A 27,550-nucleotide genomic window follows, 5' to 3' on the forward strand; every position below is an offset into this window, starting at 1 on the left:
CACAAAATTAATTGTCTCATTGATGGTTCAACATCATTCAGGTTTCTTCATGCAAGTTTCTATGCTCTAACAAGTATTATCTAACTTTTAAGTGTAATTTGAAGCAAGGTTGAAGCAGAAATGTGCTTGTTCTAAAGGAACAAGTGTGTAATACGTTAAAAACGTTGAATACATCTCAGAGCCTTGATTTTATTGGAAAGTTAATTAATGACTGTTGATTTTTATCCCCCCTGGAAGAGCTGAGACTAATGAAAAGTAATAAACTTCTAAATTGTTTTCCAGTTCACAAAACTCTTCCTGTCATCACCTTATCAAAAAGCTATGAGCTTCTCAAAGAAGGGGAAGATTTTGAAGTTACATGCATAATCACAGATGTGGACAGCAGTGTACAATCTAGTTGGATTTCTCACAAAAGTGGGGTAAGTTCCTTTAATTCTATCATGTGTGCCTCAGCACAGTACACAGACTCTCTGTAGACATTCACGTGCTTGTCTTGGGTACCTGATGCTGTACTGATTTGGATTTGTTGCATTTACAAAGATTCAGTATCCCACAGACTGGTGAGAGGGTAGCAATTGTCTTGTGCCCTTGAGGATGGCTGGGAGGAAAAGCATCTGCATGGGTTTCTCTTCCCAAAAAGAAATTAAAGTTAGGCTCTTCAATGTGAAGTTTAGGTGACCTCTGTTGGGCTTCCTAAATACGGAAGCGTGGAGTGCCTACACATCACATTGCAATCAATGGGAGCTGCAAATATCAACACATGGACTACAAATTACATATTCTAGTTGTTATCATTAACAGTAAAATACCTGCTAATTAGCATGGGGTTGTGCGTGACAGGAATAGTAGTAGGCATCCATAGGAATGATTAATTCATTTAAATTACATGGTGTGCCTCACTAACTGGAAAAGCTCTGAAAAATGAACCAGTGAACTGGCTTCTGTCTGCCAGTGATAGATGAAGTTACTGACTGGCATCACCAAGTTGTATTACTGAGAGGCTCAGTGCTCCAGGATTTTGATACTGGCAGTGCAGCTATTCTGCAGAAAAGGGGCAGAGAGATCACCTTCCCTGGTAAGCCAGTGTGCTGCCAGCTTTGAAATGAGCAGCAGGCATTGGGTTGTTCTTCAGAATGCTCCTTGATCTTCTGGATGTACCTTGAAATTTAAATTAATTAAAAGCCCTTGTGAAGACTTTTTAGTAACTCCTACCATATACTTTCCCATGCTAATTGACTGATCTTTTACTGCTAATGTTAGTGACTAGAATACGTAATTCTCAGCCCATGTATATGGAAGACTCCTGTGGTATTTGGATAAATCACATCTCCTCGGGAACATAATAAACAGGAGTCCTGTTCCCTGGGGCTGGGCATGCTGTGCTTAGCAAATCCACCAGCTCTGGCAAAGCTGTTCTTGGGAAGTGCTCGCTGCTCCAGAAATTCCACCCCACAGCTCTGAATGTTGAGAAGGTCTAAGTGACATGAAGGTGGCTTGGGAGATGCAGATCTGCTTTTATTCCTGTTCAGGACCTTCATCTGAGAATTTCATTTCTTCTCTCATTCCCCTCTCTTTCCTGTGTTACAGACTGATGGAATTCAGGCCTTCCCTTCATTTTTTGTGCTTTATAACTTTTTATTTAATGTGTAAAAGCCACAAGGAAAGTATTTTCCCAATAAGTTTGATTTTTCTGTCCTTTCTAGTAAATTGTAGGAGCTGCTGTCTTTGAAATACTGACTATCAAATTTAATTTTGTATTGAAAGAGAACACATAAATTTCATCTTCAAGTAGATTCAGAATTACATTTTGTCCTGAATAGATGAGAGAAAAAAAACCAAAATGCTTTGTCCAAGTATCTGAAGTTATCACCACTTTGGAAAATTAGGAGATTGGCTATTAGCAAGCGCATCTATACTGAATATACTTCTCTTGTGATTATGATAAGTCAAGAGGAATCAAAATTGCATTTAGAAGCTTTAATTTGTTTAGCAGCTCTTGGAACATCCAAGAATTGCAATAATTCAGTTAGAAAATCCTGACATGTCCAGGTCTGCATTTGGTTTAATCAGTGTAAATTTTATCAGTCTTTTCAACCATACCGAAAGTTCTCAGAGAGACTAAAGTCAGCATCTCAGAGCATTTATTTTTTCTGTGCAAATCTATAGAATCATGGCATATTTAAGAGAATGAAGTTTCCAGTTTCCTTTAAGATTAATAAATTTATATTGCTGTGGACCAAGAATCTGAGTGGGTACCAGTGGGAGGATGCTGTGTATAGTCTGCTGCCAGCAGACCTCGTGCAGCATGCCTGCAATCAGGAGATGCTGTGGCCTTGGAACATAGTGCAACATGATTAAAATGAAGCCCCAGGATGTTAAATCCTCTCTTGTGATTTGCTGGGAAGCATTGAAACCATTAGAGAGTTGCTGAACTTCAGGCGTCATTTGAGGGGTGAACCACACTTCTGAGATTCAAAGACTTCATGCAAGAGCTTCAGCTTCTGAGCATTAGGAAAGTCAGGACTCAGTGGTCATTTTGCATCAAGCCCTACAGTTAGAAGTGCTGTTTGTGCAAATAAAACTTTCAGTTGGTTACTTACCCTCTCACCAATCCTCACCTTAGTGTTGGAAATCGAGTCTGAATGAGCTGGGTCTGACCTTGGCCACGACAGCCTTGTCATCAGGTAATGGGGACATTTGAAGAAGCTAGAGGTCTAGCTCTTTTTGTCTTGGTTTGGTCTCCTCCATTTGACTCTCTTGGGGCAGGTGAACATAGTCCCAAATTCACCCCACCCCCACCCCATGTCCCTCCACATTCTTGCCTGAGAAGGGAGCTTGAGGAGAAAAGAAAAAAAAAAGAAGAAGGAAGAAGGGAAGGGGATAGGACTTAGGAGAGGACATTATCTCCCAAAGGCAGCTGATCACACACTTATTTTGCATGGAGAGATTCTAGTGACAGGTTTGTCGTGCTGGCTTACTATTCCGGTTTAAAGTTATGAATATTAATATGGCAAAGTTATAATTACTTCTATTTTTAATTTATCTAGGAAAGATGATGCATACACAGTGTTTTAGATGTTAATTGTTTTTTACCGACAGACTGTTATAAGAAAAAGCAGAAATTTGGGTGATTATGGATACGAAAGGAAATTAACATTGAACATCCGTTCAGTGGGAGTTAATGATTCTGGAGAATTCACATGCCAAGCAGAAAACTCTTTTGGAAAAACCAACGCCACAGTAACCTTGAAAGCTCTAGGTAAATACTTCTTATAGAAATCTTAACATTTCTTAGAGCAGGAGATGAAAAGTGAGAACACTGGGGAGTCTTGCCTTCCTTTTCTCTCCTTTTCCCCAAACCTCAGCAAGTTAAGTTGGTTTTCTGTAAAGGTTATTGCTGACTGGTACAATATGGGATGGCTCAGGAAGTTGTGTGTATGACTGCTTTAACTTCTATAGCCCTTTGCTTGTTGTTGGAAAGTGATACTAGAACAACCACCCAACAGTGTTTCTGTCCCTCTGGTTTGTCTCATCCTTCCTGGCTTAATCTAAAATTTAAACCTGTTTTGACAAAGAAACTAATTTACCTGCTCCTGGTACTGTCCCTATGCCCAAGTAATGAGGCAGCACAAGGGCAAAGCACATCTTCAATACCTGCTTTCCGAGCATGGGGAATCTCACTGACAGTGTGTCAATGGTTTTTACGTACAAGCTGTAGTTGTACCTCGATTTAAAATAATGCTGTGAGCAACATCGTGGTGCACAAAGACAGCATGAAATTGTTTCAGAGGTCACCCGCTTGTTAAAGCCACTATCCATCACTTCTACAGATTTTGGATCATGTCCCTAAACAGTGAGCAAACTCCCTTCCTCCTCTTGTTTAATAACAGATGTGTTTAGACTCTGCTATATATTAACTTGGGTGACACACAGTGCCTTTTGAATGTTAAAGCTGCTGAAACCTACTCATTTGATAAATTGAGTACAATTAAGGACATATTGCTATAGTTAATAAGATCATTCTGGTCTGTGTAGTTGCTACTACTGTTTCAGTTCCATTCAAGGGTGTAGTAACTAAGGGAAGTGTAGCCCTGGATTCTTTTTTTCCTTTTCAAATCCGTTTTTCTGTTGCACAGACACGCACTCCAGCCACACTGCTTGTTTTGCTTTCCCTGGTAACGTAGGAAAACAGAAGTGTTTGACCCGTGTGGGTCAGACCTTCAGCAAACAGGCAGAGGTTTGAGTGCCCTTAACCTTGCTGTGCTGGTTGAGGGGATAGGGCTCACAATGAAAGGGATGTTTTCCTCATTTTTTTACAGGAGAGACTACATTCATATGTAAAAGATGAAACAGTGTGAAGTATGAAAGAAAATCTTCTCCCCAAGGGGATCAATGTGAAAGCTTTTATTATAAGAGGAGGGAAGTTCTTCACTACAGAAATTCTTACTGCTACTACATATGCAAATGTAGCTTTAAAAAGGATTGACTTTGGAAAGTCTGGGGTTTAAAATAATGCATGGCATTATAAAAAGTAGGAAATAAAATTTTTCTTTAGTAAAATATAAAGTTTGTATTTAATAAAAAATGCCAGAGAAAAGGTGGAATCTTTCCTTTCTGAGATAGTTTTCTCTCTCCACCCTCTCAAATTTGACTTAAATAAGCTCCAACTTTTGGATGCCTTTCACCATTTATTGTCAAACTGACTATATTTACCTGAACTGTGCCAGCTCCCAGGGTCCTGGGAAGTGGTGCATAGAGATCTGGGATTGCAATAGATACTAAATCACTGTGGCTTTAACATTAGCCAGAAGTTTTACAAGAAATAATGTGTATTTTTTGTAAAATTCCTAATTGCTTTTTCTATCAGATAATTTAACTGTAGAAGGTACTAGAACTGCATTATAGGGACTGATAGCATTATAATAAAATTTTATTTGATGGGAATTGGGTCTGATTTTGAATATAGCTTGCATAGGGCATCCTGTGTTTACACAGAAAACTGAAAAAAGCATTGCAAAGGAACTGCAAATCTTCAGTTTCCAGATATGAAATCTTTTCCTCTTTTCTGATGATGGAGACTATTTTAGAGCATACCTGTCTGCTGTGAATTTACTTCATCCTTTCGTCTTCAAAGCATCTGTCAAGCGCTCTGCCAGATCCATATGCTTTCACCAAGCCCCACTGGCTCTGGCTTTCCCAAGCTCGGGTGCCCAGCTGGCCACAGCAGTTTGATTACTGGAAAGTGGGAAGAAGCAGGGCTCTGAGATTGACTTTAGGTCTAAATTCAAGCTCTCAGTAAATGTGTTTCCTTGTAATTGCAATCTGCCTGTCAAACTGATGATTCCCTTATGAATTTCTGTAATAGGACTAAAAACTTGTCTTTCTAAAGTGAATCCTCAATCTGATGAGTTTATTAATGAAATTAAAACCACTACAGCAAGGATGTTGTTAGACATGATATTTTGGAACGGAACTGCGCAGTGATAAATGCTATCTGCCAAATGAAAGATTAAGACCCAGCAGCAGATGTACAGAAATGCCTTAGTTTAAGATGATTGGTATCCAGGCCTGTGGACTTAGCACATTTTTCTCTAATTGCAGCTTTTAATAGCTTCATTTGTAATGTTGTTCTTAATTACACTTGACAAAGATGCCTCTAATACTCTAATATATTGTAATAAATTATTTTAGTGTGCTTTTCTCATAATGTTTCTTTCACACCAGACAGTTAGCAAGTCAAATTTTTGGAAAAATAGAAATACCTGAGTAGAATCAAACACATGCTTGCATTTTTCCAAATGCATATAGAATGAATTTGTCACCAGAAGATGGAATTATTGGTGCTAAGGCACTCGAGGCTGTTTTAAGTTCTGTGCCTCATGCTATATGTAGCTAGTAATGTTAGTTTTGGCAGGTGAGGGTTTAAGTACTGCTTTGCAGATGAGGTCTCTTGTTTCACATTTTGATGTTTGATCACTGATCTTGAAGTCATGTGAGTGTGGTTAGAGTACTCACAAACTTCTAAATGGCCCTGAAATTGTTTTTCTTCTCTTACGACCATCAGCTAAAGGATTTGTTCGTTTGTTTGCAACAATGAATACCACAATAGATATAAATGCAGGACAAAACGGAAACTTAACAGTTGAATATGAAGCATATCCAAAACCAAAAGAAGAAGTCTGGATGTACATGAATGAAACATTACAGAATTCCTCAGACCATGATGTCAAGTTCAAGACTGTGGGCAATAACAGGTAATGTGCATGGCTGTAGTGTCGATTTCACTCTGGAACAGCAGACTAGGGTCTGCTCTGTGAAGAGGAAAGTGGGGATGGTGAGAAAATTGTGACCGTAAAAGATGTAGCACATGTGGCTTGCCACAGTAACTGGTGCAGTCCGCCGACCTACATTTGGAATAGCGTGGAGCTAGCCGCACCATCTGAGGACCAGCGTGCTGTTTACTCACGACTCACCTACATTCCTGTCCAATAAGCAGAATAGAGAATTAAGGTTGGTTGTGTGCAGAAACTCTCTTCACTGCCACAGCAGACCCCAGTGCTGTGGAAAAAAGCTTATGCTTTTATTTCCACTGAGCACTGTTCTCTCCTGATCCCTTGTCTTCCAAAAATCCAGTGAAGCACCTAGAACATGTGGCCTGCGTTGACAATCTGTGTTCCTTCCTCAGTGAGAAGAGGAGCAGGTGGTGATGCATGCATGGTCTGAGTCTGAGGCTCAGCTGCCACGCAGGCTCACATCTGGGTGTTAGAACTGGCCAGACTTCTGGATGTTGGAAGTGCAATGGCAATCATAATGTAAGATAGGAGTGTTTGCATGGATGATGTCTGCAGAAAATTCCCTCCTTTTTCATGCAGCAGTTGCCTGTTCAGAGCAAGTTGTGTGTCTTAGTAATGCTTAAATTTTTTCTTTGCAGTTACACAAGTGAACTTCACCTTACACGATTAAAAGGAACAGAAGGAGGCATTTACACATTTTTTGTGTCCAACTCTGATGCCAGCTCCTCTGTAACATTTAATGTCTATGTGAAAAGTAAGTAAAGTGAACAGTCTGAAATATTTCATTATCATAGTCATTGTATTTTATACAACATAATGTATGCACAAGATGTCACAGTGTGGTTCAGCATATGAGAGGCTTTCTGAAGTGAAGCACATGCTGGAAAACTAAATGTCAAGATATAAAAGTGCAGAGTACTCACACAAATCCACCTACTATCCAGCATGACCTTATATTCTAGCGAATGTATTCCAGAGATTACCAGAGAGCAGCTAGGTTGTTTATATAGAAAAAACCTGCAGCACCTGGAAACATGATCTCAAAAATAAGTATGTATCATAAACCTTTTATAATTTGAGGTGGAGCAGGATACACAGGGATTATAATTTGCATTTTTGGCAACCAAGTCAAGCTTTTAATTGTCCTTAATTTATTTGAGTTGGATGCAGAGTTTGAAAGCTTGTCAGGAGAATTACTCACATTTAGATGCCTTTTGGCATCTAAGTACTTCTGTATAATAGTATAAATCACCATTGTTTTAAAGAAATCTGCGTAGCTTTACAAATGTGTTTGTTGTCATCTTTGGGACATGCTTATTAAGACAGAGCACTGGCTTCAGTTTCAAATAGCATTCTTCAAGACAAAAGCCAAACTTCAAAATTAATTCAGTGAAACCTTCAGAAAACCCTGTGCTTTGCAGAGCCATCCTCTTAGAGCATTTCATGCGCTCAGCCGACAGATATTGGCTGCTGCTAAAGGCCAGGCTTAAGGAAAATTAAGCCAAGAGGGCCTTTGAGCCCAGCAGGAGGAACCGTATCGAAAGTAAGTGAATGTGCTGCAAATGCAGTTTTGTGTTGCTGCTATGCTTTAGCAGCAGTGTGTCCTTTTTCAGGCATAGTTTTACACAGAGGATTGTCAAGACTTCCACAAATGCATCAAGTCCTTGCTGTTAATTTCTGAATTCTTCTCATTTATCATTGAAGATCAACATTTGTAGCATCTCTATTAGTAGTGACATAGTTTGGATCTAGAAATGTCACTTGGGCTCCTTTCAAAACATGGTATTTCTTCCTTCATCTATGAATGTTGACACTTGCATTGTACCTTCTGTGTTTCCTAGCTCTGATTTCTGAGATGAGGGCACTGGTGATCTCAGATGTCCTTTGTCTCAGTGAGTGAGCATGGGTCACAGTCATGAGGGATACTTCTAGTGTTTAAAAGATTAATGGAGCAAAATATTGAGCCAGAAGTTTTAATTTCTCTGAAGGAATGGGAGATATTGCAGGTTGCCTGGGTTGTAGTCTGGGCACAAGAACTAAAAAAACACTATCTCACAGTTCTGGCATCATCAGGTGTCAGTTCTCAATGCAGATCTCCATGTTGCCTCTTTTGAGGCATGTGCTACCTAATAAAAGCTGAAAATCCCCGTGGCTCGTGGTTAGGAAACCAGACCAGGAAGAGAGAATAGAGAAGCGGAATGGACAAGGCAAGAGGGAACATAGACACTTTTGTTCTTCTGAATGGCTTGTCCATACAACTGGCAGCATTCTAGTCTGTTTCCTTCTTTCTTCAACTGCTGGTCTTGTAAGATCAGTCTTGGGATGTCATGAGGACACTAAGGCAGTCTCATAGAGCCCACGCTATCCTGCACTGTGGCCCTGGGTGGATTGCAGCCATGGCTGAAGCAATGCACTTAACTCAAAAAGTTTCTTTTGGCATTTTGACTAAGCTCCTTTAAACATTCTTTCATTTTGAAAATGAGAGATTAATAGATTGGTCTTTCTAGGGGTTGTTTTTAACAACAACCCCTAGAAAAGGGGTTTTCGCTGGCTTGTAAAATGCTCATCATTTAGCTGTGAAACACAAACTGCATGACAATGTACCATATTATTTGACATAGTAGAGTGACTGCCAAAGGTGAGTCATATGTGGGTGGGTCAGATCCTGAGCTAATGGTGTATCCTCACCTGACATTGTTGTCAAGGATTTTGCATAAATTGCTTAGATGTAGCTCGTGATGTTTACATGTCTGGCTTGGGCATGTAATCAGCAGAAAATAACCAAACAGGTAAAACAGGATTCATAATCAGGAGAATGTCTTCACGTAAACAAAAACTGATTCTGAAGCATTTGCTAAAAGACATGACAAACCCAGTGCAGAAGTACTTGGCTTGGATTTAAACATATTTAGCAATTGCATATGCTAATCTGAAACAATACTAAATTGCTTTTAAAATAGTGTAGTAATTAATAATAAATGTATAGAGGTAAGCAGCTCTAAAATTAGGAACCAAAAAGAAAATTACAGCTTGACAAGCAGCATACTGTACTCAATTACAATTAAGAATCTGTAGAAATCTCCAGAGTGGCAGAGTATTGTGTATCTAGCAATTAGCAGAGGGATCTTCCAACTAGTAACTGAATTTAGTGCAAAACAATATCTCAGCTTAATTATAGTCAACAAAATACTATCTTTGTAGTTAGGGCTCCTGCTGCAAAGAGAAAACTGGTCATGGTAATATAGATCCCATGAAGCCAAGCTCAGTTGTTTTCCTGTCATTCGACTATGCAGTGAACAATGAGGAATCACCATGATATTGTAAAAAGATTTGTCACAATCCAGAAAATGTAGCTCCAGCAGGAAAAAAACTCTCTTTTTGTCTGGGATGACTGACAATACCTATTAAGTGTTACTTTTTAGACATTTACTTCAGTAACAATGAAGGAAGGGAAATTGGCAATAGAAAGCAATTAAATGCAGAATTTCATTATACAGAACATTGAATTGAAATAGGAGTGACCTCTTACAAGTCGTCTTTGATATATTCAGAATCAACATTAATAAAAGTTAGAAAGCAACTTAGTGAAATTAGAAGTTTAAGACATTTAATGCATGATTACAGAAGGCAGTATGTATATATGCTGAGCAGTGTAATAAAATCTTAAATATTTAAGGGGTTAAAGTCAGAACAGTTAGCAACATCTAGTCATTAGGAGTCTGATAGCAGGAGGGGTAATTAGGCAGTGCAAGTCATAGAATCTAGTACAGTAAAATCCCTTTTTAAAAGAAGAGGCGTGGTGACAGCTTGGCATCTGTTTGCAAAAGCCAGTCCATCTTTGTTCCAGCATCCCCTGAAGTCCCTACACTGGTGGTTGAGAAAGGTGCTCTGGCTGCCAGAAAGGGCCGAGGGTGCTGAGACGCGTGGCCTGAGCTGGCAAAGGAGCAGCCGGTGGCAATTGCAGGAGCAGCCATCTCAGTCCCCTTGGGTACTGGTGTGGGGCTCTTTGCTGCCTCAAGTGAAATGCATCCCTTAATGTCTCTGAGCCAGAGAGGCTTGGGAGCCCTCAGTGCTGGTGGGGAGAGACTGATCGTGCTAATTGCCATATGAAAGTGCTGCACTAGGCACATGACAGGCAGAGCTGCTCTTAGGTCAGCACTTCTCAGAGGCTGCTGCAGCTCAAGCAAGGCTGGACCACTCTGCCTGGGCTGCATCGCCTCTCATCTCCTCACTCTGGCAGGGTGAGTCCATGTGGGGTCGTGGCCATGTAGACAGTCTTTTATTGCACTGGGTTTTTACAGTGGAAAGAGCCTAACTAATACGGGCATTTCGTCTCCCTCACTCAGCTTCAGATGTTACACAGAGACCAACTCTGGCCCAGTATTTTTCCATGGCTTAATGCACAGATGCCTCTTATGAACTTCTGAGTTCTCTCATTTCTTGAGTTACATTGTGGTGTAATGTTGCCTAAAACACAGCATATACCTAAACAACTAGCACATGGGTTGTAGTTTAGCTAATTACAATTTCACAATCCAGCCATTTTGATTGGAATTTCAGAAATGTGAATTACATGTGTTCTGTGAGCATTGAGGCTGGGAGAGATGCTGTGTACTCTGAGAAAGTTCCTCACCAAATGAGTAATGCTGAAAATCAGTCTCAACATTTTGCAACAATGTTTGGTTCTTGGTGTTTTGTATAAAACACAACATGCGGATTTAGAAATGAAAGAACATTCGGTTCCTGTAACATGAGTCACGAGGAGGTGGTATGTGATTGAGAATATACGTGTGCTTTGTTGACTCTAATTTAATCAGAGAGTAGAATATTCATTAAAAACTAAGGCTGTGCAGTCTTTGTACATGGGATTCATTTGAAACAAATCTATGTTTTCCCACTGTAGCCTATACAGCTTCACTGCTTTCTAGAATTAGGAGTTCATCTTACATTTCTGTAAAGCCATAGTAACTGATAATGGGCTCTTAACTTGTATCTGTCAGGTGGGCAGAATCATTGCAATATAGTCTTTCATAGTTTCTTTCATTAACTTCTCTTTGGGTGATTTGCAAGGAAGCTAAGGTTGTTAAGGGAAGTAAGGTTTCAGTTTCGTCAGGAAAACAACCTTGCTGTGTTGTGTTGGTGTACTCTTGGCTGAAGCCTATGACATTGGACTAATGACTCTAAAGTCCACCTGACTGCACTGGTTTCCTGCCATACTTGAAACAGGGGCTCCTAAACCAACTGCAGGACTAACTCCTGTGCAGGATGTGACAGAAGGCATTGGCTAGATTAATTGCTTTCTAAACTACCAGCGCAATCACAAATTCTCATTTGGAAAGCTAATATGTTCAGCCCACATTCCAGAGGCTTCCTCTACCTGGAATGTTTCAGAGAATCAGGCAGTTGGGCAGTTCAGTGTCTTAGAGGGATGTATGTCCTCTGTTGGGAGGTCTGCACTGGCTGCCTTGCAGTGGTAATATTGAATACACAGGGCAGATGTAAGAAGGATGTGGTTTGACAGATTTAGTACACTTTTAACTGGGAAGAAACTGTCCTTTTTATAGATGGGTAAAGTCATGCTGTGCAGGAATGGGAACTTTACTGTTGTTCCAAGGACTCACTTCTTTGGGTTGTTTAAGCTGTTAGCTTTGGTGGTTCAGGATCTTTCATCAAATCAGATAGTCGGGAGATAAGATATTCTTCTAATGTCCAGTCCAAGCATTCAGTGTAAGAGCTAATATTTTCACAGATGTTAGATTTTTGCAGGACACCAGTTCAGACCCAGACATCCTTAAGCATAAGAAGGTCTTGCTCACCTGAGTGATTCCATGGATTTTGAGGCACACAGGTTGCTGGTGTGAAGAGCAAATAGCAGTGTACATTCTGTGTTCCCCTAGTGGGTGACTGTTGCTTTTCTTTATTGCAGCAAAGCCTGAGATTATCACTCTGGATATACTTAGCAATGGTGTTCTCCAGTGCGTAGCAGCTGGATTCCCAGCCCCTACCATATACTGGTATTTTTGCCCAGGAACTGAGCAGAGGTAAGTTAAGTATACAAGAGTCTCCAAAGGTTGTTTTAGGTGCAACACATCCAATTGCTAATTGCAAATTAATAAAATGAAATTACTTGGTAATAGTTACATTCAAATGTTACATTGTGGTTTTCATGATTTTTGGCATTGCATTATTTGCAGTATTTTGTGGGAATGCAGAGATACATTTCATTTTTGTCCTTTGTATTCTGTCCTTGCAAGGGGAATAACCAACACTTTTGCTGTGTAAAAGTAAAAGCCAAAGTTTCTGCTGCAAGCTAGCTATGGCTTTTATCAGCTTGGTCCCAAATGACACATGTTCTATATGCAATTTCACAGAATGGCAATCACAGAATCACTTGCGAATATGGCTGTTATAATTTGTTTTATTGTGTGGTGAAGTAATTTTTCCAGGCATAATGTAATTAGATTTCTGTTCACATGAAACATATGACAAGTAAACAAGTCCAGTGTTATGAATGAAGTTGGATGTTTTTAAAACCAGATGTTTATAAGAAGATTGTAGAGTTTCACTGTGAAGTGAGTGAGCATTTGTGAAGCAAGTTTTAAGGTTTTGCTTGACTTCCCCCATGGTTATAGATATCATACTAGCAATTAATGGTCTCCTTCCCACTGCTGTAATTTGTTTTATGCCTAAATAAAACTATTATGGCTAAAATGTATGTCAAAATAATTGTTATTTCCTTAATGTTTTCAAATAGTACCTTTTTTAAAATCTTAAATGTGTGCTCTTGTAGTAATATGTGACATATGAAAGAGAAGCAACATCTTGGGAGAAAATAACTGGCTGTTTTCTGACTGCATGTAAGCTTAATGGTCTTTATGTATATCATGGACTTCTTTTGTGCTGTAATAAGATGATGTTTGGGGAACATTTTCAGAAGTGGGTAATAGACAACTGCTTGACAATTAAATTTAAAATGTGTGTTGAATGCTATAAAACCCATAGAGAAGTTACAGACGTGTAGGTATGTCTAACCAAAAGCAAATGCAAAGACATGGTGGTCTCCAGTTGGGCCAGGCTAAGTGTATGTATCCATTTCTCCCACTACATACAACACCATGAGTCACCATGAGTAGGCTGTTTCAGGGTTAACATCTTCAGCTGAATCCCTTTGTTGACCAGATTTGTTCAGTTCTCTGTTGGTCTGGCACTTCAGGTAGCGATCCATTGCAGGTAACTGTCAGTATTGTCTCTCCAGGTGTTTTGATTCACCAACACTATCCCCCATGGATGTCAAGATTGGTTACACAAATTCATCAGTGCCGTCATTTGAACGAGTCCTGGTTGAAAGCACCATTAACGCCAGCATGTTCAGGAGCACCGGCACCGTGTGCTGTGAGGCCTCCAGCAACGGGGACAGGAGCTCTGCTTTCTTCAACTTTGCTATTAAAGGTAACGTCCACAAAACATGGGTGGTGTGTGGCTCTTTCTGGAAAAGGATTTTAAGTGGTTTAGCTGCAAGAAGGTTTACAGTACTGTGGCTGATCACATGATAACATACTACATTGCATGTTCTGCCTGTCAAAGTCTTGCTTTAATTTTTCAATTACTATTTTGGTACTGTCTTTTTATGGCACCTGTTCTGCAGTGCAGTAGGTAGGTGGGTTTCTTTTGTCTGTGCAGCACAGAGGAAAACCACCTACAGCATTACCCTGGCTTTCCCCCCTCTCTCCCTTTTGTTTTCCTGTTTTTCTGTTCTGAGTATTTAGGCCATCACTTCTTTTTTCAAAGAAAGATTGCATTTTATTTTAGGTTTTTACAATGTCTCAGGAAAAATGTGGTCTGCAACTTGCCTGGAGCCCAAGTGTCCTGCTGGTATAAAAGAAGTAACAACAACATACTGCAAAAGGGCTTATGAGTTTTGTAGTGGTATTTGTAGGTTTGTGGGGGAGAAGAAAAACCCACTAGAACATAAATGATTTGAAATGTGTTTGTAAAGCTGTGCTTATCTTCTCAAAACCAAATGTTCTGCTTCTTTTTTTTCTATTACACCCAGATATGACATACAAACAAATACGCCAGATCTGGGGCAGATGGGTTGTAGTAAAATGATATTTCTTCACTACTTGGCACAACCTCTCCTTGTAAAGACTGTGCTGTAGTGATCATACCTCGGTGGGGGGCAAAGGGGAGGAGAAGAAATTGGGACTTCAGATAAAAGCTTGTTTCTTTAACCTAACTTGATTGAGATCATGCAAAGCCCTTGCATTAACTGATCTTAGTGCCAAACCTCCTGAATTAATGAAGCTGAGACTCTGAAGGCATCAAACTGCATGGTTTCTGTGCCAGCTCCATCTCCCACAGCTCGCTCAGGAAAGACATTCTGATACACTTGAAGCGCATCTAGGAAAGTCAAAGCCCCAAACTGTATTTCACAAAGAAGAGACAAGGAAAGGTTTTCACCTGCATCTTTTTAATTTAGTTTTCTTGTTCAGTATTTTTAGGAGAATTCTCTATTTCTTTTCAGAGCAAATTCGTACACATACCCTTTTCACCCCTTTACTAACTGCATTTGGAGTGGCTGCAGGACTGATGTGCATCATAGTCATGATCCTGGTGTACATATATTTGCAGGTAAAATTAGAAACACCTTTGCCTGAATTAAAAAAGTGTATGAGCTAATTGTTGAGTCTTCAGTAGTAACAGCCATTCTCTTTCTTTTCCAGAAACCCAAGTATGAAGTTCAGTGGAAAGTGGTTGAAGAAATAAATGGAAACAACTATGTTTACATAGATCCCACGCAACTTCCTTATGATCACAAATGGGAATTTCCTAGAAACCGTTTGAGTTTTGGTTAGTTTAGATTTATTTAGGTTTATTTAGATTTATTGCAGTTCCATCTGCAAGGTGGAACCTTCAGGTCTCTCAGATATGAGACTGGTCAAACACAGCAGGGTTTTGTCACAAAGATCTTGCTCAGTAATGCAGATAGTGATAATTGCTCATTCTTGCCTTGGGACTAAAGGCAAGCAGGGATGTCTGCAATAGCTTCCTTGATATAAAAAAATAAAACGTTGAGCCTTACAGGAGGAGGTACTCAAAGTTGTTACAGAGTATTTTGTTTGCTTTATTAGGTAAAACCCTTGGCGCTGGAGCTTTTGGGAAAGTTGTTGAAGCCACTGCTTATGGTTTATTTAAGTCTGATGCTGCTATGACGGTAGCAGTAAAGATGTTGAAAAGTAAGTTGCTGTAGTATACTGCACCGTGTTTTCTCTCTTCCATCTGGTTGGTGTGTTACATTCTGAGCGCTGTGCTTTGCCTTGCAGCGAGTGCCCATTTAACGGAGAGAGAGGCCTTGATGTCAGAGCTCAAAGTGCTGAGTTACCTTGGAAACCACATTAATATTGTGAATCTGCTTGGAGCTTGCACTATTGGAGGTGGGGTTATCTATAGATTATTGATTATTTCTGTTCTTTTTTAATTGCCGGGGAAGATGAACTTTTTGAGGAAGAATCCAAGGTGCAGCTCTAAGTGTAGAAATGATACATTTAATGTTAAAATTGTACATTTCATGCTTAGACAGGTTGCAGATCATCATGATTATCACCTGTGATTTACTGAATTTTACGCTCATTGTAAAACGAGTAGTAAGACCAATGTGGCTGCAGCTAAACAGGAAGGTTTCTTTTATTCTCTTTCATGTGAACCGTTGGGTGCTTTCTTCTTGAGAGATGACAGAATGTATGGTATAAATTTTTACCTCCACCACACTGTTCCTCATTAATGAGAACTGGTTCCTTGTTGGTATCCAAGGTGAAGTCAACAAGCTTGTCTTGTCTAGTCTTCCAGCCTTCTGTTTAAACTGCAAGTGTATCTGTTAAGGCAACACTAAAAGTACAAATTCTAAGCAGCAGAAAGTTGAGAAAAGTAATTTTCAAAAAAAAAGAAAAGCATTGCACAACCATAATGTTTTATATTTAGTATTAACTTCATAAGTTTGTTTTCTTACACAATAAAACTACAAAACTTACAGCTACAAAACCTCCTGAAGTGTCAATAGACTGATAGAAACGTGCCTTTTTAATTTGTGTGTATTTTAATATGAAAGATGGTATTGATTCTTACACATGTTTCAAAGAAAAGGAGCTTGTAAAATTCATAGTTTTAGACAAAGGTAAAACATTTCTCACAATTAGTGGTTTAAAAATAAGATGAAAAAATTTTTTTCAAGCATCCAACTAAGTCAACTCACTGGCCCGAAAGCATGTCTCTCGCAGTGGAAAAAAATGTGATGTCTGTAAGAAAATCACACCACAAACACTTCTTCTGCTATTGTGAAAGCTATAATTTTTAACTGCAGAAAAATGGAAATAAAGCAGTGAGGTTAGGAAATTATGGTAGAGAGTAAACTTAGAGATGAAATAACATATAGTGTAATTACATATTCAAGGTTCGTAGCTGGAGTCATTCACTCAAAAGACATGTATTTGATCTATAAACATCCATGCTGAAGATGACTTGATTCCCTTTTCTGATTTCATTTTAATATTCTAAGACCTTGTGCAGTGTAGTTTTCTGTCGCAGCAGGCTGTTCTGTTTGAATGATTTTTCCTATTATACTGCAGAATATAACACTCTACATCATTTCCAAAACATTACTGAAGGAGTGTGAAGCTCTACTGTAAACAGAAGTGAATCAAAAGGATTAATGTTTGAAGCTTGAGTTACTCTTAACGTTGGAACAAATAACTTCCTTCAGGAAGTGAGCAAAATCAAACAGATGTGTCTGGCCAGAAACATTAAAAAGGAGAAAAAGACTTATTTGTTTAATTTTTATACAATGCAATGCTATTGAGGGGCTGAACATTAATTGGGACACAGCTTTAGCTGGACCATAGTTGTTCATCTTTGAAAGGGAAGATGCTGGGTTACTTTTCTATAACTTTTCAAGTCTAGACAGTGCTAGACAGTGTGATTTTTTTAATAGTCCAGCCTGTGTGCTTCACTGAATGCTAGCTTTATGTAGGATTTTCTGCTTTAAAAACAATACTCACCAGCTTTCTAAACCTTACATGCATCTACAGGTCCCACTCTGGTCATTACAGAATATTGCTGTTATGGTGATCTTTTAAATTTTCTGAGACGGAAACGAGATTCATTTATTTGTCCAAAACATGAAGAACACGCAGATGCAGCTGTTTATGAGAACCTTTTGCATCAGTCAGAGCCTGCGGCGTAAGTATGACCTGCTGTAATGTGCTTGTGTTTTTAGAAGATTGGGAAGGAAGAGAAATCAAAGTTTATTAGGGATAAGAGGTGTGGAGAAACATTTAATGCAGCAGGCTTTGAAGATTCTCAGCTGCACAAGAAAACAATTTAATTAAGAGGCTATTTGTTCAGGGGGTGGTTTATTCTAACAGTGTCATTATATACAGAGTGGATTGTATGCAGTCTTTGTTTACATTCTTTATCAAATTTTCTGCAGTTATTTCATGCACCTCCTTGGCTCCAATTTTTGTACATATTTGTGTTTATTGTTAGTAAACTTTGGTAGTGCTTATTTTGCAGCTTTAACGACAATTTCTCCAATGTCAGGCCGTTAATACACTGAGTTCTCTCAAATTCCTTCCCTCAGAATTTACTTCTTAAAAAATCAAACCAGTGTCTTAAAATGTCAGCAGCAGGCTGCCACTGACAGCTCACTGCATTTTGTGGTGAAACAACCTGTGTCTGGCTCTGAGATTGCTCTTGTACTTAATTCTCCTGTATATTTTTAACTGCTGTATTTTATATACCATCCCAGAGTTCTTTCCAAGGGCGTTTCCAAGCAGATTTCCTTCCGTTTGCAAAGTGAGAGACAGCTTACCAAAATCTAGGGGCTATTAAAATACCTGCCCATGCTAAATTTTAGTCTTTTTATTGCCCCAGCGGGCCCATTACTTTGTGTTGGCAGTCACGACAGAAGCAGGCAGACCCAAGGATCTGGAAGAGTTCTTTATCCCAGCAAGGCATCGTGCTGGTGAAGCTGTTTGTGCCATGGCAATAAATGGGTAGCTGGGCATGCCCCAGAGAGGTTGGGACCACTGGGGTGATGAATATAAGGCTGTGATTTGACATTGGAGGTGTGGCCTCTGTTCAGCGAAGGGATCTTGCTGTTTAAGCATATTGAGTTATTGTAAATTGAGTTATTAACAGCAGGGTATTTACAAGATTCTCGTGTTAGTATTTACTACTGCTGAATGTGTCAGATGTTTTTCTGGTGGTAGCTAAAGCTATTGGTGATCTCATTGCTCCTTCCCATGTTAGCTCTGTGGCTGCATTTATTGTTCTTAAACTAAACAGATGTTTCAGGCTAAGGAAGTATATGAATTCTAATGGTAATGAAGTGAAAAATGCCAAAGTACATCCATCATTTCTAAAGGTGCCTGACTGTATATTTATAAACCATATAGTATGAAAATCTGTACATTTGAATTATATGTAGCAATAAGAAAATTTAAACTTAAAAGAATCTAGCAGATGGCTGTCCCAAGCCTTGACTGATTTATTGAAATACATATGAATCCCCTATGGAACTTGGGAATTTCTGAATTTCATATTTTTTACCATTTGTCTTCTGCATTTCAATTGCCAATTGAACTGCTGAAATAGTCTGGTAGAAGTTGGCCTAAGCAGAAAAAGGAAGCACTAGCAGATTCTGTGAAACATCTGGATGTTAATATAAAGAGAATGAAGTCTGTATAAACAGTATTTATGTGAGTGGTTTTGTTTGCTCACCTGAGCCAAACTCCAAACTTTGAGGTGTACCATTAACTGTACCAACAAACCTCTCTTTCTGTACAGGCATTTCCTCATTTTTTTCACACACCCATGAATTTCCAGTGAACTGATCATCTGTAAAGCAATTATTCAGAAGGTTGACCTGATGTTGGCTTTTTGTTTGGATAGCTTTTGAGACCTTTTTCACTAAACTATGTTTCTTTTGCTCTGCTGCCTCTACAGTGATGTTGCCAATGAATACATGGACATGAAACCAGGAGTGTCATACGCAGTCCCACCAAAGGCTGACAAAAAACGACCTGTGAAGTCTGGTGAGTTCAGTGACAAGGAATTCTGTTTGCTGATGGGAGTGCAGGAAGACAGGCTTCATGGATTTGTTCAGTTTTAGCATATTTGTCTTGTAAATGGGGACACCTAAAACTCAGTAATTGATGTGAGAGGGCTTGAAAAAGAACAATATGCTAAATTACAGTGTCCTGTATTTTTTCACACTTAAATGGAGTATCAGGATTATTTTTTACTTTTTGGTGATGGGCTATTTATGTGATTCTAGACAGGTACTTACTAAAATTACTGTTTTGTTTAATGTCAAAACAACTCTACGTGATTTCTCCATGATTACACTTGCTTGACTCAAAAGCTGTTGTTGTTTACATTGTGTAGGATCCTACACTGATCAGGATGTTACCCTTTCTATGCCAGAAGATGATGAACTTGCTTTAGATGTAGAAGATCTGCTAAGCTTTTCTTACCAGGTGGCAAAGGGCATGAGCTTCCTTGCCTCCAAAAACGTAAGTTAAGAATTTTCAGAGAGGGACAGAATCAGTAGATTTTTTTTGTCACTTTCAGTGTTTTAAAGTGATCTGTGCTTAAGTGCTGAATATTTCTATGTTCTTTTCAACAAGCACTGATAGGCTCCCTCTCATACCTGGAGCTTTATGTGGTGGTGGAATTATGTACTGTGCTTTTTGGCCAAAAGTGATGTTTTATATCCCCTAAAACAGAGGTCATTGTGAAGCAGTGTTACTGTATATCCACTGCTGGGGGTAGTAGAATCAGTGCAAAGGTATCTATTTGCATGAGTTTTAAACAATGCTGCACTTGCTACTTCTCTCGTGCAGAGTATTGCCTTAAATGGGGGAGATACCACATTGTGTGCTCTTTTTTTAAGCATGGCTTAATTCACAGGAGATGTCTTGATTTTTAGTTTCTGGAAAGATGAAATCAGCTGAGAGACCCACAAAAAATTTTCAATGGCTACACTGAACATGATAGACATTCCTCTGGGTTTCATAGGAGAGGTATTGCATAATAGAAGGGGATTTATAAAGAAGTCTTAAGCACAGCATAATTAATATCTCCCTGTGGTTATTCTTGCATTTTATTGCAAAAGTGCCATTTAACATGTAAACATTATAACTAATGTAGCTACTACAGGTGAACTTTAAATAAAGTGTAAAACCAAAGTTAAGCAATTCAAGGAAAGGAAGACAGTCCTGGAGTCCTGTTGCTACTGGGAAATGTATCTTGAATTCTGCTCTGAAGAAAGTGCACATTAAAACTTGCTTTTGCACTTGTTTTTTTTTTTCTCCCACTGTTCTTTCTTCCAAACCAAAGCATAAGCTTCCCTTTAGTTTATTTTTCATCTATCAACACATTCAAAACAGGCCTGACATGTAAACATAGCATATTACAGATGATACACAGATTCACCACACTCCTGCATCCTTCACTGTTGAGGACATGCAGTGCTTAGCACACACATTCTGTATTTCTTCTGTTTTCCTGAAGAGTAGCCCCTGGATCCACTATGTATTATTCCTGGTGACTTTTTCTTTACAGTCCTTCCATTTTTACAGACACAGTGGCATTAAATAGCAGTAAATAATGTAACATCACCTCGCCTTGAGGATGGGAAGTAATGTGTGGTACTGTTTTGGCAGCGCTGCGTTAACACCTATATCACAGAATGAAACTGCAGTGCCCTAATGTGTTACTGGTCCTCTTCAGTTGTTGCATACTTACACTCTTCTGACTCCAGCAGTTAAATAGTTAATGCAGACTGCTGTGGGCTGGTAGATAAGGTGCCTCAGATTGCCTCACATCCTTGAGGCAGGAGGGTTCATGAAGACCAGCACGCAGAGTACCCAGCTGCTCTTCCACAACTCGTCAGGGCTGTGCAGGAGTCGGGATAGGAGCTTGTTGTGGGAGCGCAACTGCCTTAAGCACTCTGTGCCTTCATCAGAACTTCCTCCCTTGGACAAAGTCTCTATTCAATGCAGACTGCACTGATTCTGGAGGAACAAGGCAGAGCCATACTGACTCTTGGCCATTCCTTGGCCTTACTCCTTCAGTGCTGTATGACAGCTTCACGTATGCAAAGTGCAGAATGCATTGTGTACAGAGGTGAGCAAAAGTCTACCAAAACAGTGGAACTACTAAAAATCGTTCCTTGTGTAACCATGCTAAAGGGACAGAGATTAAGTTACTTGTGCAATCTGCAGTTACTTTCTCAGCTTGATTTTCATAACTTTTGATATTTTAGGTCATTTTTTGGTTAGAAGTTCCAAAAGTTCTGTATTTCAAAGAAAAAAGAAAAATTGAACTGTCTTCAGTTATTTTTTTAGACAGCTGTGGCCCGCATGGTAAATACCATCAATAAAGCTGAAGCTTAATACTCTCCATTCAGATGAAAGAAGAAATAATTTTGTTAGAAAGTCACCTCTATTCTCTAACAAACACACATGGGCTCCACAGTTTTATACAAAGAAACACAGCTGCTGGTAAACTCAGGCACCCTCCTGGATCTGCAGTTACCAGCACATGTCCACTTCTAAAGTAAAACCTGGAATATAAGGTGGTTAGGTCACTGAATGCATGACCATCCGTTGAAAGATACTGGCATGTGAGAATTTCCACTGTTTTAAAATACTTAAGTCTGCTTAAGCTCTTGTAGGTACTTAATAATTCAGTTTTTCCAGATGAGTATTTCTGTTACAGGATTCAGTTTCTGTGTTTGTATGCTTTGGAGTTGTTACCTTAATTTCCCCTATTTTCAGATTTTCGGCACTTTTATGTCAATGACAATAACTACTTAATAGAATATTGGGAATATTTTGGAAACAAACCACATTTTCCCCTCTGTTTTATCCTGTATTAGGAAACAAGCCAGTGATGATATTGATAAATCAGAAAAAAGCACATTAAATTTTAGCTGAGAATGTGAAACACTGCAAAATTCAATGACTGTGACTGGTATTTTCTAAACTGAATGCATAGACAACTTTATTACTGTGGATTGATGTAGTTATTGTAAAGATATGAGATCAGAATGTTTACTCATCTGAGTAAGCTTATTAGCACATGGCTTCATTGTGATTTACAGCTTGCCTTAAAATGCATAATACAGTAAGTTACACAGCTAAGTAAACATGTAACCAAGCCTGTTAGGGATATTATCAACTAGTTTTGTTTGTTTTTCTACTATTTAGTGCATTCATAGGGATCTGGCCGCAAGAAATATTCTTCTAACTCATGGTCGAATTACAAAAATCTGTGACTTTGGCCTGGCAAGAGATATAAGGAATGACTCAAATTACGTGGTCAAAGGAAATGTAAGTATACATGATACTTAATGCACTTGTTTTAAGTTAGGCAAGTTCCTGTTGTCTTGATGTGCAAATAAAAGGTTTTTTTAGTTAGATGGAAGTCTGGATTTTCCAGTTCTGGTATATACATATATATATATCCGTGTTGGCTAGAAGGGGAAATTTCTGACATAGATGTGTGTGCTGACAAAATCCTTGGTTTATACTTGTTATACTGGAAAATATGTGCTCATAGCTGAATGTATGTTGTAGTGGAAGAAGTGTTTTTGCTGCACCAATATGATGTCCAATCTTCTTATTATACATGAATGTACTCAAAGGTACTGTTCTGTGAGTAATTGCTAGTTTTGACATGGAAATATGCTAGTATCCCAGTCCTAAATTTTGGAATTATTTGGAAACATTTTCCAATATGGCACTATTTGTCCATTATTGAAATAGCTTATTTAAAAAATATCTAAATAATCAGGGTTTTGCAGCTTCTCCTTTTCTGTGAGGGAGCACTTAGACAATGAAAACTGAAGTGTGAATTTACTGATTAGAGCATCAATGAGAGGCAAAAACATCTTGGTTTTCTCTGATTCAACAGAGACATCCTGACCTCATATGTATAACAAACACAGCTTTAGCTTGCAGCTGTAGTTCTAACCCTGTAACAGGGTTGGAACAAGACACTATGTTTTGATGAGAAAAGTTTAAAACCTCCCATGTAGAAGAGTACCGACCTCACAAGTACCTATTAAACCTCTGGAGGGGTACAAAGGCACTTTGAAGTGATGCAGATTACCTTGGCAGCACTTGCAGTCCCCTTTAAAGTGCCAGTGTAGTAAAAAGAGCCCTACTACAAAAGAAAATCGAGCTTCTCTGTGGTTAAGCTGGGGAAGTGTTTATGAAGTATAGATATTTTGCATCTCAAATTGATTTATGCTGCCTGGCTTAGTGTTTTAAGTCTGTGTCAGATAGGTGCAGCCAGCTGCTGCCTTCAGAGTACACATGCTTTCACTTGCACAGTTTTTCAAAGGAGGAGATCCCTGTTCAGCATGGCAGCCCTTGTGCCCAGTTCAGCTGATCGTGAGGGGCTGGTCCTTACTCAGGGGCTTGACAACACATGAACTAAAGCTTACCTGTCCTGGCTTTGGCAAGCTGATAAAGAGAGAAAATGCCATACCTGATCATCTCTCACCAAAGGGGTTTGCCTCCCAATTAACTTCAGTCAATCCATGGTAGCTCAGGTATGACATAACTCTGCTGCTGTGCTGTTACCCAGCAGGCCTTGATGCCTCAGGTATCTACAGCATCCTTATTTTAGGCTGTGGGACAGACAGGTTTATTGGTTTTCTTCAAAACAATGTCAGTACCAGCCACTAGTTGCCTAGAAGTTCAGGTTAGGGAGCAATAGGAGCTGAAGTAATTAGTGAATGTCTGCTGTGACAAAATATTGAGTAAGGTTTAGCATAACCAAGCTACTTTCAGGCTCAGGGTCAGGTCAAGAGCTGCCTAATCATAAAGGGTCCTGGGAGTAGGAAGCTTAGACCAGCAGCTTAGGAGGGAAGTGTGCAATTGAGTTTTATTTGTCTAGGTTATCCTTTAAGTTTCCTGAGTTCATAGAATCACAGAATCATAGAATGGTTAGGGTTGGAAGGACCTTCTAAGATCATCTAGTCCCCTCTGCCATGGGCAAGGACATTTTTCACTTGCTCAGAGCGCCATCCAGTCTGACCTTGAACATCTCCAGTGTTGGAAATGTTGCCCAGATGAAGTCCAGAACCTCTCTGGACTACCTGTTCCAGTGTCTCACCATCCTCATCATATTTTTTTCCTTGTTTCCAATCTAAATCCATGCCCTTTTAGTTTAAAAGCACTTTTCCTTGTTCAGTGATCACAGGCTCCAGTAAAAAGTCTCACTCCATCTTTGTTATAAGTCCTCTTTTTATAAGCCACAGTGAGGTCTCCCTTCTCTTCTCCAGACTGAATAACCCCAGCTGTCTCAAACTTTCTTTATATGAGAAGTGTTCAAGCCCTCTGATCATTGGAAGAAAGAGGTCTGGTTTATTCCAAAGCAGGAAGAGGGTTTAGGACAGAGGTCTGACCAGCTCCTACAATCAGACAAGGAAAGGGCAAACCAGAGAGAGGAAGGTGGAAGCAAATGCAAAGGCTTCCTGTGTCCTTTCTTCTGCTCCAGTTAGCATTCATAAAGGAGGTGTCTATTCCCACACAAACTTACGAAAAATCACAGAATCATAGAATTGTTCAGGTGGTAAAAGACCTTTGAGATAATTCACTCCAACTGCTAACCCAGCATTACCATTTCTGTAAGCCCCACATGTAACATGTCTTTTAAATATGTCCAGGGATGGTGACTCCATCACTTCCCCAGGCAGCCTGTTCCATCACTTGACAGACCTTTTGGTGAAGAATTTTTCCTAATATCCAGTCCAAACCTCCCCTGGCACAATTCAAGGCCATTTTCTGTGGTCCTGTCACTTGTTGTGTAGAAGAGACAGCTCCCCACCTTGCTACAGCTTCCTTTTGGGTAGCTGCAGAGAGCACTAAGGTCTCCCCCAGCCTCCTTTTCTTTGGGATAAACAACCCCAGGTCCCTTAGCTTCTTCCTGTAGGGCTCTATGTTCCACACTCTTCATTACCTTTGTTGCCTTTCTGTGGAAACACTCCAGTACCTAAATGTCAGTGAGGGGCTCAAAACTGGACACAGGATTTGAGATGCAGCCTCACAAGTGCTGAGTACAGTGATTGTCATCACTGCCCTGGTCCTGCTGGCCACACTATTGCTGATACAGGCCGGGATGCCATTGGCTTTCTTGGCCACCTGGGCACTCATTAGCTCATGTTCAGCCACGGTCACCAGCACCCCCAGGTCCTTTTCTGCTGGGCAGCTTTCCAGCCATTCATCTCCCAGCCTGTAGCAAGGCATAGGGTTGTTGGGACCCAAGGGCAGGATCCACCTCTTGGCCTTTTTGAACCTCATATAATTGGTTTGGCTCATCAATCCAGTTAGTCCAGATACCACTTCTGCCCAAAATATACATATTAATATATATTACTTCAATTTGAATTTAATTTTTTCTGCTGGTAGACTGAGGAGTTAATGCAGATGTATTGACTAAAGCCTTGAAGCATCTCAACCATGTGAATCTTATTTGGCTGTCTGGGACAGCCAGTCCACCAAAGTAGACTTGCTTATGTGCTTAAGGAACCAAGCATCACTTACTGATATCCTTTATTAACTAGACAGAAGGAGTCAAACAGTATTCAGAAAATCAGAGTGCAAGGAACAATATTAGCTTCGTAGACCCACAGAAAGATGGATCGCTAGCAATGCAGCACTTGGAGACTCTTAAAATTTTAAAAGTTTCTTTTTTGATTGGATACTTCTTGATTTTAAAAATATTTAATGCACATAAAAAACCCAGAACAAGTAGATTTTACCTTGTCAATTCTTTATTCCTTATGTCCATTGTCTTAATTTATTCCCTCTTCCCTGGAAAGGCTCGTCTTCCTGTGAAGTGGATGGCACCTGAAAGTATTTTCAATTGCGTCTACACCTTTGAGAGTGACGTCTGGTCTTACGGGATATTGCTTTGGGAGCTCTTTTCTTTAGGTAAGCTCCTTCAAGATGTGTACTTCATATCTGCTTCATTTTGGGGTTTACTGTAGGTGCAGAAATCATGTTGCTTACCTGCTCTCTCAACAGGAAGCAGCCCCTATCCAGGGATACCTGTGGACTCCAAGTTCTATAAAATGATCAAAGAAGGATACAGGATGTTCAGCCCTGAGTGTGCACCACCTGAAATGTGAGTAACCAGCACCTCCAATCATCCAAACATCAGTAAAGATGCGAAAAAAGGGAAGTTTCTGTTCTTGCACTAAGGCTCATTGCACTGCCCCATTGTAATTTCTTGAAGTTCTTTTCATGTTTTAAATAATTCATGTACTCTAACTGGCAGAATACACGCCTGTGTTGTTACAAGCAATGAAATACGCTCATGCCTTGTGCCATCTGATCACTTTGTCATGGCACCTGCTCTCTGTCAATAAATTATTGACAGATCACAGAACATAATTAAACATTTTTACTTCAGATAAAGAAGTCAGTGAGATGTATTACCAGACTGTACAGCATCTGCATTTGTGCTGTACTTCCTGACAGCAAGAGGGCTGGCTACTGATCTTCTTTATGAGACATTCCTAATTCAGTATTTTGTAAATGGATTGGCATTTAACAAGCTGTCAAAGAACACTGTGTCCAGAGCCTCCCATTAGTGGTGAGTTCTCTGTTGTCACAAAAACAGGTGTTAGCAGCACCATTCCTGTTCTTAAAGTCATTTAAAGAAGATGTGGCACTTTTGTTTCAAATAATAATGCAGGAGAGATGAAAACTCCTAAGGATTTCTTCATGAGCAGTACTTAATTTTGGTATCTTTACAGGTATGACATAATGAAGAGTTGCTGGGATGCTGATCCCTTACAGAGACCCACATTTAAACAAATTGTACAGATGATAGAGCAGCAGCTTTCAGATAATGCCCCCCGGGTAAGTTATGGACTAAGCAGTTTCAAGCAGGATGTTACACTAGAGCTGTGAGAAAGAGAGCCCAGGCACTGCATATCTAGTATTACTTATGTAGCTTTGCATCATCAGTCTGGGTAGTAGGAATGATGTTTGTGCTATTCCATTCGACAGTATCTATCTAGGCCCATACCCAAAATTTATTAGCTGCAGAACATTTTTTTGCATTACTGATGTGTCTCACTCACAATAGACTTGTCACAACAATTTTGATGTTACAAAGTGCAATGGTACTGCATAAATTCATCTTATCCTAAACTATGAAAAATTCTGTTATTCTGGGAA

At 39.5% G+C, this 27,550-nt stretch overlaps 1 protein-coding gene across 2 annotated transcripts in view; it reads left to right on the forward strand.

Moving 5' to 3' along the window:
• Positions 1 to 27,550, forward strand: part of KIT (KIT proto-oncogene, receptor tyrosine kinase) — a 58,397-nt gene that overhangs the window by 24,791 nt on the left and 6,056 nt on the right. For both annotated transcript variants that reach the window (XM_041458799.1, XM_041458808.1), the window contains exons 4-20: positions 283 to 419; positions 3,100 to 3,259; positions 6,065 to 6,254; positions 6,932 to 7,047; positions 12,220 to 12,334; positions 13,549 to 13,742; positions 14,818 to 14,924; positions 15,017 to 15,143; positions 15,425 to 15,529; positions 15,617 to 15,727; positions 17,375 to 17,525; positions 19,293 to 19,381; positions 19,734 to 19,861; positions 22,562 to 22,684; positions 26,185 to 26,296; positions 26,390 to 26,489; positions 27,124 to 27,229. In XM_041458799.1, the coding sequence (XP_041314733.1) occupies positions 283 to 419; positions 3,100 to 3,259; positions 6,065 to 6,254; positions 6,932 to 7,047; positions 12,220 to 12,334; positions 13,549 to 13,742; positions 14,818 to 14,924; positions 15,017 to 15,143; positions 15,425 to 15,529; positions 15,617 to 15,727; positions 17,375 to 17,525; positions 19,293 to 19,381; positions 19,734 to 19,861; positions 22,562 to 22,684; positions 26,185 to 26,296; positions 26,390 to 26,489; positions 27,124 to 27,229 (2,171 nt within the window). The remainder of the gene's footprint in view (positions 1 to 282; positions 420 to 3,099; positions 3,260 to 6,064; positions 6,255 to 6,931; positions 7,048 to 12,219; positions 12,335 to 13,548; positions 13,743 to 14,817; positions 14,925 to 15,016; positions 15,144 to 15,424; positions 15,530 to 15,616; positions 15,728 to 17,374; positions 17,526 to 19,292; positions 19,382 to 19,733; positions 19,862 to 22,561; positions 22,685 to 26,184; positions 26,297 to 26,389; positions 26,490 to 27,123; positions 27,230 to 27,550) is intronic.

Source organism: Pyrgilauda ruficollis, unplaced genomic scaffold, assembly GCF_017590135.1.
Source record: "Pyrgilauda ruficollis isolate IOZ18807 unplaced genomic scaffold, ASM1759013v1 scaffold1, whole genome shotgun sequence".
Lineage (NCBI taxonomy): Eukaryota > Metazoa > Chordata > Aves > Passeriformes > Passeridae > Pyrgilauda > Pyrgilauda ruficollis.